At 40.4% G+C, this 11679-nt stretch overlaps 1 protein-coding gene across 1 annotated transcript; it reads left to right on the forward strand.

Moving 5' to 3' along the window:
* The first annotated feature begins 8163 nt into the window (after positions 1 to 8163).
* Positions 8164 to 10990, forward strand: LOC102307288 (chemokine-like receptor 1). The gene is made up of 2 exons (XM_005943112.2): positions 8164 to 8295; positions 8396 to 10990. The coding sequence occupies exons 1-2, from the start codon at positions 8286 to 8288 to the stop codon at positions 9469 to 9471; spliced, it is 1086 nt and encodes a 361-aa protein (XP_005943174.1). The 5' UTR covers positions 8164 to 8285; the 3' UTR covers positions 9472 to 10990.
* Positions 10991 to 11679: the final 689 nt, after the last annotated feature.

Genomic DNA, 11679 nt, shown 5'->3' on the forward strand with positions numbered 1-11679 from the left:
TCAAGTAATGTCAGGCAAGTCAGAGTCGAGTCTCAAGTCACTGGTGTAAAAGTCCGAGTAAAGTCACAAGTCTGAAACTTTGAATTTCAAGTCCTTTCGAGTCTTTAAAAAAAAAAAAGAAAGAATGTTGCAGTTATGCTAAATGTAAATATTAGACCATGTAATTTTTAAATCTGTGTTTTTCTCAACACATGACAAAATAGTGAACTTAGAAAATATACACAAATTGTGAAATTGCACCTCTATAAAATGCAGCTCAATTAAACCTAGCTCCAAGAATAATTTTCACCGACAGTTCTGAGATAAGCTGCATGTTATTCTTGGATGCGCTTGTAGGACCGGCTTTAAAATCGCATGACAAAAATATCATACACATTAAAAAAAACTGTATCACCAACGTAGCCTGGACAACATTTGCTAGTTAGATGAAGTCAGCTATCTCATCGTAGCAAAAGAGAAACCACCTACTGTTCTTTATGCAACTTCAACTGTCGGAGAAAGTTGGAAGTTGTTCCATCTCTGTCTGTGATTCTCTTCTTGCATGTTTTGCATATTGCATTTCGGTTTTTTGTTGACTACTTCATAGTTTATGTACCTGAAAAAAATAACTCCTTGCAGCATTTTTGAGGGGGTTTTTTTTCCTTTTCTTTTTTTAAAAAATCTGGTTAATTTGATTGGCTGTGCTACAGCTCACGCACACATATGTACGGAGTGTGGTTTGAATAAATGATGCACACTTTCTATATAATATGCGTGTTAAATTTTATATTTGGGGTGAAATATCAAGTCTTTTCAAGTAAACCGGTTCAAGTCCAATTCAAGTCCCAAGTCATTGGTGTAAAAGTCCAAGTGAAGTCACAAGTCTTAGAACATTTTTTCAAGTCAAGTCTAAAGTCATAAAATTAATGACTACAGTCTGACTCGAGTCCAAGTCATGTGACTCGAGTCCACACCTCTGCAGTGTAGCATGGGGCATTTCTTTGTTGTAACATAAAAGCACCACTGATCCACTGCTCTGACAGGAAGTTGCCCAACAGAGATAAGTTTTCAGATATAACTTTGTCATAGATATTTTTAACAATTTGAGAATGTTCTTCTTCACTCGCATATTTATACTGTGTTAAACCTCCATTATTATTGTCATTAATTATACTATAAATTTGTTTTGGACATTGATTCTGATTCTAATTTCTGTTAAGATATTGCCATTGCTCAAGGATGTCTCCAAAAAGGAGTTTGTAGTATATAGCTTTCCCTTTCAATTAGCCCCACAGGGCCTTGTTCTTGTTTGTTTTCCTGCTCACACAAGCACTACACACATTTTTGATAAAAGAGATTTTCAATTCAAAGGTCAGGCACACTGTTCACTTTTTTGTTACCTCACGATTTGTTCCCCATATCAGTTTAACGCATAATTTATTGAGAACCACCTGATACATTGTGGGTTTTGACAGTGTCCACTTTCTGTCACGGCAGGCAGGAGTGAAGAACCCAAATGCAGACTCATACACGGAAGCGAAACTTAAAGTCAAAAAGCAGCTTTATTGCTGGCACTAGTAAACACAGAACTGAACTAAACAATACTACGAACAGAACACAGAACACATATATGAAGGGACGGCGCGACACTGAGCAGACTAAACTAGACACCATATACAGAGGGTAACAGGGGAAAGAGGGAGCAGCAGTTAATTACACATGACGAAAGCTAAACTGAATGTGATGACTGAATGGTAAATGGTAAATGGCCTGCATTTGTACAGCGCTTTTCTAGTCCCTAAGGACCCCAAAGTGCTTCACACTACATTCAGTCATCCACCCATTCACACACACATTCACACACTGGCGATGGCAAGCTACATTGTAGCCACAGCTGCCCTGGGGCGCACTGACAGAGGCGTAGATACAGACTGAAGACTACCAAAGAAAAACAGGAAGCACACAGAGACGCAGACAGACCTAACAGAGGAGGAATCGCAAAAGCAAACCAAGACTAGAAATACAGAATCAAAACCCAAGACACTAACAATGACACATAATGACACGTTTTTGAATAATACAAAAACGAAAACACTGGGTCACCGACCCAGGATCGTGACACTTTCCACTAATCCAAATTCCCAGGACTTTCATTACATCTTTAACCTCCATCCATATTATGGGTATCTTTACTGAGTAAGATGCTCTAACCTGGACATAACCTAGCTAAATAACATAGGGTGCTATTCTCATTACAAATAAGAATAGCACCTAACTTTACAAAATTAACATTTCTATTCTCCTAACAAAACGGTAATGAAAACCTCAAACTTTATATTCTGCCCTCACTCCTACACTGGATACAGTTATGCAGATAGATAAACTCCTCGACAACTGACAGGCAGCGTCCCTTTTATTGACGCTGCCTTCAATTATCAACAGAGTGAAACTACAAACAGAAGAAATAAGCAATATTCAGTCTATATATTCACACGATAATGCAAATCAGTTGACTAAACTAGCTAACATTGGAAAGAAAGTAAATCTGAATACAGTACACCTTTAACCATAAAAGTGCATAAATAATAGCAAATATAGTTGCATTAACTCTTGTTCAACTTAAATACTCACAAGCGATGCTTTCTGTAAAACAACTGAAGAGGATGGATGCAGATGTTTATCCGAACAACATGCTGAGTCAGTCTTTTCTCAAAGTGTGCTGCATTACTAACTCTACAGCTAATAACAAACAAATCTTGGCATGAAAGAACTGTAGTGACTCTTGCTGGTGGGAAGAAGAACTACACCAGCACACTTTACATTTTATAACTATTTTACTGCACTATTTAATGTATGACCTTGTCTGGGGTACTTCTTCATATGCTAAAGTAGGCTGTCCTAATTTGTGGTAAGTAAACATTAGCTTTTGTGTTCTCATTCTGAAAGGATACTTTTTCACACTGACAGGTGACTGGTCAGTGTCCTCTCGGTCACTGCATTAAGTCTCAAGTTGGGGCGTGTGTTCTGTGTCTTTATTGTTCTCTTGTGTCTCTGTATCCTCTTCATGTTGGTTGCTCTAGTATCACTGTTCCACTCTCTGGATTGAACTCTGACGCCTCTGTCCACCATGGCTGTTTAAAATGTTCCCCCTGTTCTGTCGGAGGTCCTCTGATTCCTCTCTATTCATCCTCATCCTCTGAACTGTGCTCTTGCTTATGTTCCTGTTGTTTTTCTGTTTTTGCTTTCTCAGTTCTGCATGTCAGTTGAATTTTTCCACTGGCAAGAAGTCACACGACTGCAGGAGGTTCCTGTGGACAACCCTGATATGCCCCTTGACATTCTCTGGCTTGATTTCATATACTGGGCTATCCTTATGTTTCCTTTGTGTCACCCAAAACACCTAGCCCTCCCAGAATGATCTCAATTTCCCTGGTCCTCTATCTTCTCACTGAAATTTCAGACCAGTAATCTGCACTATGGGTATAGCTCCGTACCAAGCGTTTTGCTGCCATAGAAAATTTTCCCTGATCAACTTTCCTTATAGGCTGTTTCTGAGGCCAGTTTGTAACCATTCTTCATGCAAGCCTTCCACTTTTCAGTATAGTCTTGATGGGAAGGGCTTTGGGCTTTAGCTGTGAGACCAAAAACCATGTGAATGGGGAGTCTGGTGTTTCGCCAAAACAAGAGGAAGTAAGCAGTAACTTGTAAGCACCAACAGTAAGCAACCAAGCCTCGCTGCGCATACAGTTATAAGCATGGACCGCCTTTACCACGGATGCTTTCCAATCTGCTTTTGCTCCATCTGCGAGGTTGCAAAGCATGGCCAGCAGTATTCTACTAAATCTTTCTACCTGGCCATTTCCCCAGGAGTGGTATAGTGTGGTTCTGGATCTCTTAACTCAACAGTATTCTTCCAGCTTGGAAAAGAGTTTGTTTACAAACTCTCTTTCCTGGTCCTGATGGAGCCGTATTCGAAACCAAAATTCAAGATGAAATCTCCAAATATTTTTTCTACAGCTGTTTTGGCACTTTTATTTCTGCAGGGGTTAGTCTGAGCAAATCACGCAAAGTGGTCCATTGCCACGAGGATATATTCATACCCTCCCTTACATTTCTCTAGATGCAATAAACAAACGGAGACCATCTCAAACACTGTACGTTGTAGTGATGTTGATCAGGGGAGTTCTGGTTGGCTTGTTGGGCCACTTGTTTTTTAAACAGCTACACACCTATGTTGTGTAGTGTTCCACGTGCTTCTGCATGTGAGGCCAATAAAAGCTCAAACACACTTGTGTTATGTAGCATTTGGACAACAAAACACACCAACAAGCCCATCTGCGAATGGTAAAAAAAAGAAAATGAAGGTTTTCAATTGGCCTAGTCTAAGTCTGGACTTAGATACGATCGAGATTTTTCGGCTCAGTCAGTCATGCTCAGAAATACTTATAGTTCTTGGTGTCAAGGACTTCACAGCCAGTTATTACTTTTTTACACAGGACTAGGTTGGTTTGTTTAGTTTATTTCCCCCTTAAAAATTAAAATCATAAAAAATGATTTCCTCACATTGTCTTTATGTAATATTAAAATTTGTTTAATGATCTGAAATATGTGTGGCAAATGTGCAAATGTTAAGACATCAAAAATACTTTTTAACAGCACCGAAGATGATCAATCACAGATCCTACTTAAGGTGTGGGTGGGCAGTCATTCATCGCTGGAATGTTGATTTACATAGTTAGTGAAACCCTGGCTCTTAAAGTCAGTTGTCTTCTCAGGTGTCCTCCGAGTAATCTCCCAGTAATCTTCCGTGTGTGCAGGTTGCGGCTCCCCTCATTGTCGCATCCTGGAGTGTAACGGTGTGTTCACACCGAACGCGATAGACGCGAACAGAGCATCAGGTTTAAATGTAAAGTCAATGGAAAAGCGCGATGACCCGCGATTGCGGCTAACGTGAAAATTCGGAAGCAGATTTGCGTCGCGAAAACGCCTGAAATGCGCGTCAGTCTAGCGCGTTTGGAGCGTTTGACTCGCGAAAAAAAACATGCGCGTGAGTTTTTGTGTTGCATTTTGTGCGTATGCGCGTTACGCGTCTACCGCTCGAGGTGGAAAAATCTGAACTCCAGCGTCAAATCGCGCCGCGACAACCAATCAGGAGCCTGGTGACGTGGCTGTGACCTAGGTCAAAAGGGCAGATCCAGCCAAAGCCCTTCATTCTTCAATGGAAGGAAGGCTAATCAACGCAGTAGCAAACAACCCGGAGCTGTACGACACCAGCTGCTTTCTGTACCGAGACAGGAATATAAAGGACCGAGCTTGGAGGAAGATATGTAAAGAGATCGGGCAACCTGGTAAGTTTATTCATTTCTCTTTTGAAAGTTTTCGCTGACCCGGGGAAGCCGCAAAAAAGCTAGCAAGCCACCGCTATTTTCCCACTGATATACAAATACCGTTCTGCTTTTATGCATGTTGTCATATAGGAATATATTTTGTTTATTAATAAACAGCACACAGTGGTCCCGCTCATCCGTCACTGCTTCGCTTTTTCGCTGATTTTCTTTTTCTTTTCTTTTTTTTGCACCGTACAGCATTGCATTCTGCAGCCTGATTGACAAATCTCCTCCGTGTCGTGTCTCCTGCGCTTGCCAAATTTATCATGTTTGGTTTTGATAACCATCACGTCCAATAGAAAAAACAGCACAAAAACACCCATAACTGTGACCCTCATTCGGAAATAGACACCTGCACCGCGAGGGAAAAAGGCGCACGAAAGTGGCAGGCAGATGAAGACAAACCGCGGCATAATAATACTTTTACGTTTTGCAATCTACAAAGGTTTGCACTTTGAGAATCAATTGTGAGAACTGTGACCAATGTTCATGTGTGTGGGGAAAACAGTGTATGAAGTGCGTGACCAGGGGCTAGTTATTCTGAGAACCCCTGCTGCAATAAATGAGGGACCACTGTATATACTTTCTCTGATTATATTCAACATGTTAACATTTAATACTGTATTGATCAGCTTGCAGAACTGGGGGAACCTATATAGATGACAGCCTGAAGGCTGTCATCTATATAGGCTATAAGGTTTAATATGAAGCGGGTCCACCCTACAAATCTTCAGGGAAAGCTATCCACAAGGTTTAGGAGTGTGTTTATGGGAAGTTTTGGCCATTCTTCCAGAAGCAGATTTATTAGGATGAGAAATCCTGGCTCACACCAAACTTTACACTTGCTGCAATGCAATCAGACAAGTAGCATTTACCTGGGAACCACCAAACCCAGATTTGTCAGTGGAATTTCCAAATGGAGAGGTGTGATTGGTCACTCCAGAGAACAAGTTGTCATGGTCCTTGTGCCTCGCTGGTCGACTCTCCATTAGGCAACATAGTTGTTTCTGTTTTTTACTCTCTCCCTCCTTCCTCTCCCGCTCTCGCTCTCTGTCTTTCGCCGCAGCGATGCTCATTACGGGCTCCCGCTGCTGGCCCACACACCTGCTCTCATCACCACACCAGTCGCTGATCCCAGCTGATTGCTATTTAAGATGGCGGATCTGCGCTAGTCTTCGCTGAATCGTTGAGCTATCGGCGTCAGTCAAACCTGCAAATCTGAACCTGTGTATCTGTGCGTGTTGTGACTATCCTGCTAACCGGACCTTTTGTGTGTGTAGATCTTTTCTGGAACCTGATTATGGACTACGAGAGGAGTGGCAGTGGAGAAGGAGTTGGAGTTTTGTACAGAAGGTGTGGAGCACCTCTTCCCAACCTGTTTCCCCACGGACCCCTTTCCCCTGCACATTGTGTATATTCACTTGGTGTTGTGTTCACTGTAAATAAATGCACTATCTTTCACCTAAGGAAAACCTGGCCTGTGTGTGAGTCCCTTTAAGAAACCTTATCACAAGTCTTCACTGCTTTAGAATCTAGTGCCAGCCTACTTTACCGCACTGCATCTAATGCTGTCCATTGTGCTCGGTGATCTAAGGCCTGGAAGTAGCTGCTCAGCCATGGAAATTCCATGGAGCTCTCTATGTGCTGTTTTTGAGCTCATCTGGAGCCCATGTGAAGTTTCAACGTCTGCAGCAACTGATTCTGCAGCAAAGTGACTTCTACACACCAATTGCCTCAGCATACACTGACCCCACTGTGTGATTTTCCGTTGCCTACAACTTTATGGCTGAGTTGCTGTTGTCCCTTAAACTTTATTATAATACCACAAACAGCTGACTCTGGAATGTTTAGTAATGAGGAAATTTCATGACTGAACTTGTTAGTAGTTTGTAGCATTCTAGTCTGGTACCACACTGGAATTCCCTGAGCTCCTGAAAGCTACACTTTCTTTCACAAATGTTTGCTGAAGCAGTCTGCATGGCTACCTGCTTGATTAAATACACTGTTGACATGAAAGTGATCGAAACACCTAAATTCAATGATTTGGATGGGTGAGTGAATACTTTTAGAGAAATAGCATTGATGCATCTTGTCTGTTTCACTTCCACCTTTCTATGAAGCTGTTTGCATTTATCTTGGGTGAAGCTTGAGATGCATAGAGAATAATGATGTCATAATGCTGTGTAAAGTTCTTGGTAAATGTGTATTTGCTTAGGTGAACACTTTTAAGGAGTCACCCGTCCATATTTAACAAGATGATCTATGTTGTGTATTTATTTATTTATCTAATTATTGACCTGTTGGTGCTTTTGTCTTATACTTGCTTAGTGCCTATAGGCCACCATCAAAGGCAGGCAGAAGCTTGGAGCCCAATGCCAGACTTTGACATTTAACAATAGTTATCTTAGCTAGTACCTTAGTATGTCTTGCTAGGCACACCAAAGTCTGTTGTTACTGAGTCAGGTGCACCAAACTGGGGGTCGGAGTGGGAAAAGCAGCAGTTGACTGCACTGCCTTGACTTGTTAGTACACATGACTGTTTAAGTTGATCAGTCAGAGACTTCGCACGTTCACACCTCTAATTTCACACCTCTAAAAGGTGTTTCCAGCAATGTTTCCAGGAAAAAATTAATAAAATATATGTAACTACAAATAATTTCTCAGTGAAATATGAAAACACTCTTAGTGAAATAAATACTGCTCTTCCAAGATTTGTTCAACCTTTCAGTTTAATCATGGAAGCATTAAATAATATCCAGCAAATATATCACTCAGCCTTTCCTGCTGCATGAGCATATTCTGAGATGTTTCTCTTCTCTTTTGCATAAACTGAGAGGGAGGAGTAATGGCAGCAAATAAAAGCAGTAAAAGACAGAGACGAGTGTAGATTAAAGACCGGCTCTCTCAGCTAAAAGGAACATGGGGTCTGGTGAGAAACTTTCGACATACATTAGCATTTCTTTTAAACTATGTCAGCTAAAAGATAATATGAACTTTTGATGAACTGAATAAAGTGATTTTTGTTTTAGGTAACATTAGTTCGGCTGCAAATCCATCACATGGACTGGAATCAGCTTTGAGACACATACAAACAGCCTCCATTCTCATCTACTGTGTGATATTTATAGTTGGAACTTTGGGCAATGCTCTGGTTATCTATGTGACGGGGTTAAAAATGAAGAAAACAGTCGAGACAGTTTGGTTTCTCAACCTGGCCATAGCTGACTTCCTCTTCACAGCCTTCCTGATTTTCTCGATCATTTCTCTCTCTCAGAGTCACCGATGGCCTTTTGGACAATTCATGTGCAAGCTCAACAACTTTGTCACTTTAGTCAACATGTTTGCCAGCATTTTTACTCTGACAGCTATGAGTGCTGATCGTTGGTTGTCCATCTGGGTGGTGGTGTGGGCACACAACAAGCGCACAGTCTGCAAAGCTCGGCTCATGTGTGTTGGTATCTGGGTGATTGCTGCGATCTGCAGCACTCCTTATGCCACTTTTCGCACTGTGTTAGGAGATAATGGGACATATTACTGTGGTTATTCTATGACACATGAACAGAAATGGAGTCTCCACATTTTTCGCTTTCTTATGGGCTTTGTGATCCCATTCCTGGTCATATTTGTGTCTTATGTGGCCATAGGCATACGTGCAATGCGCATGTCAAGAACAAGGAGACGCAGATCTCGCCGAATCATTTTCTCCATCATTTTTGCATTCTTCATCTGCTGGTTGCCCTTCCATGTTTGCAGTTTTATAGAAATAAAGGCTGTGACTAACCCAGACCTCAGGAACATTGTTAGAATCATGGGTTCTCTGACTTTGAGTCTGGCTTTTCTGAACAGCTGCCTGAACCCCATCCTCTATGTTTTCATGTGTGAAGAATTCATGAAAAAGCTTCGGCAGTCTGTATGTTTTGTACTTGAGAGTGCTCTGGCAGAGGACCACATGTCGTTCTTGTCCACTCGCTCCATGTCAACCTTTTCAAATACTGCCCAAAAGTCAGAAGCTGCTGCAACTTCAAAGAGGACTGACACGGCTGATTTGAAATCCTTCACAGAAAGCAAAGTGATCGTCACTCAGGAGACACCGAGCACTGAATAAGATTTCAACATCAGGTAATTTCAACTGAAAAAAAAAATCTTTTTTAATTGTTCGTGTCAAATTGACTGACACAGTGCTCTCATGCATAGATATTAAAAAGTGTGTGTTAAATTGTTACTTTGTTATAAATTGTTCTTACTGTTGCAGGGAGTATCTCGCTGTGCTCCCTCCAAGTGTAAGAAAGAAATGTTACGACTTTTCTGATTAGTCACAGTAACAGAAACCCTTTGTGGCTTTGCTTCAGCTTAAAGTTGTGATTATTGATTTACTGATTAAAACAACCAATGTTACATGAAATGTGTTTTTTAAGGGTTTTCAAGATTACATTTGGTAAGATTTCTATTTGTGTACATAACTTTTTCATCTTCGAGCTTGTTAAACCATGTTTATTAGTATCTGCATCTATTACACTGTCAGAGACTCAACATTTATTGGTCTCTATGTATTTTTAACCTGTGAATAAAAACATGCCGATTAAATGCTTTTGTCTGTCTTCATGACAAACCTGACATACACACTGCTTCACCGCTGATCTAACAGGATGTCACAGTGTTCTATATTTGACTTGGAACACACTATGTAAAGAAGTATGAAGTGCAGGAAATGAACCACAGATTCACTCAGCTAGTTCTAGGTATCTTGCTGCACGCATATACTGTTCAGGCCTTTCTCACTCTGGGACTCAATATCAGAGCAGTAGTAATTACACTATTCACTCTAAATGTTCTTACTAAAAAAGTTGCTAAAAGTTTGCCTTTCATGAGGAAAGATATTGAACTGTAAAAGCCATAGTAAATATCAGTAATGTTTGGTTTTCACTAAGGATTTCCAGAGGTAAGCAAGGTTATTTGCCAAGTCAGCATCATCAAAACTTTCTTTGCCTACACTGCACTGCACTTAACATACATTTCTGAACTGGTCTTCATCATTTGTGTCCTTTCTTCTACTAGCTGCAATTCTAGCAGTATAAAAGGAAGTAAGAAGAAGGGGCGTAAAGGAGCGAGGTGTGGCTTTTGATGGATCTTTCAGTCCAGTCCTTGTGTAATTCAGCATTCCTCAGCTATTTTTCCCTGTTTCCCTACCTTAAAAGTGGCTTCTTGACAGCCACCTTGATGAGCCTTCATCATGAGCAGTAGATGGATCAGCTGAAGGGCCAGATACATGTCTAATGTTTTGTGTCAATTAAATGCTTGTTTTTTCTCCTAACTCTTAAGGACATGACTTTCAGATACTTTTTGTAGTACTGAAAGAGAGTACTACACTATTTGACTGCAAATAGTCTGTAGGCCTGCTACTTCTTTTCCGGTTCCTCATTTTTTAAGCACACAAAAATGCAATTTTATGAATGTCAAACTGTGTCATCATTGACATTTTTTCACAGAGCCAACAAAAGAAATGAAAACAAATTATGTTTTTCTGAGTCTGCTAATAACAAATTGCAAACTGAAAGGAACAATTTAAAATGAGTCCGTTGCTAAGTTGTCTGTTATGTGTTGACACAACACTCATTCATTCCTTGAGCTAGATGCATTTTTATACTTATCATATCTTACTTACTATCTTACTATCTTACTCATATGTCAGTGTTAAATGGCTTTAAAAAATCCTCTGAAAATGATCAGCTACAAGGACTGAACTGAAAGTGAATGAAAAAGCAGCTGATGTCAAAAGGAAAACCTTCAGGAAGGCTGAAGAACTATTGCTCAAGATCCCTTGATCAACTGCAAAACATTACAAGAAAGTCAGATTCCTTGGAAGAGAAATACAAGAAGCACTTCAAGAACACACCCTTCCACCAACGCAGTTCACTCTCTGGGCAGCATTTACTTTTAAGGAAATAGTGCTGTAATTTTTAAATATTTGTTTTTGTTTTGTTCTTTTTAAACATAGCCTACTTTACAAAGTTTGTAGCGGAGTAAAAGAAAAGAATAGAAGTTTGATCTTAATTGACCTTGACAAAAAAGTCAAAAGTCCAGTAAAACGTGAGATTTAGTACATTATCTCCATCTAAAACCAACAATTAGACTTTGTCCTCTGTCTGAGTCTGAGACCACTACACCAAGCACCAATTATCTAATCTTTACAAGTCCTGCTATGATCAAGGGGACATCCTGGGCTTTCTATTGTTACTATGGAGGCATGTGACACACGACACAGGAGCTCTAGTTTTACACTCCAACTTTATTCACCTCCAAACATGAACTGAGC

This window comes from Haplochromis burtoni, unplaced genomic scaffold (assembly GCF_018398535.1).
Source record: "Haplochromis burtoni strain Fernald_Lab_line unplaced genomic scaffold, NCSU_Asbu1 Contig_120, whole genome shotgun sequence".
NCBI lineage: Eukaryota > Metazoa > Chordata > Actinopteri > Cichliformes > Cichlidae > Haplochromis > Haplochromis burtoni.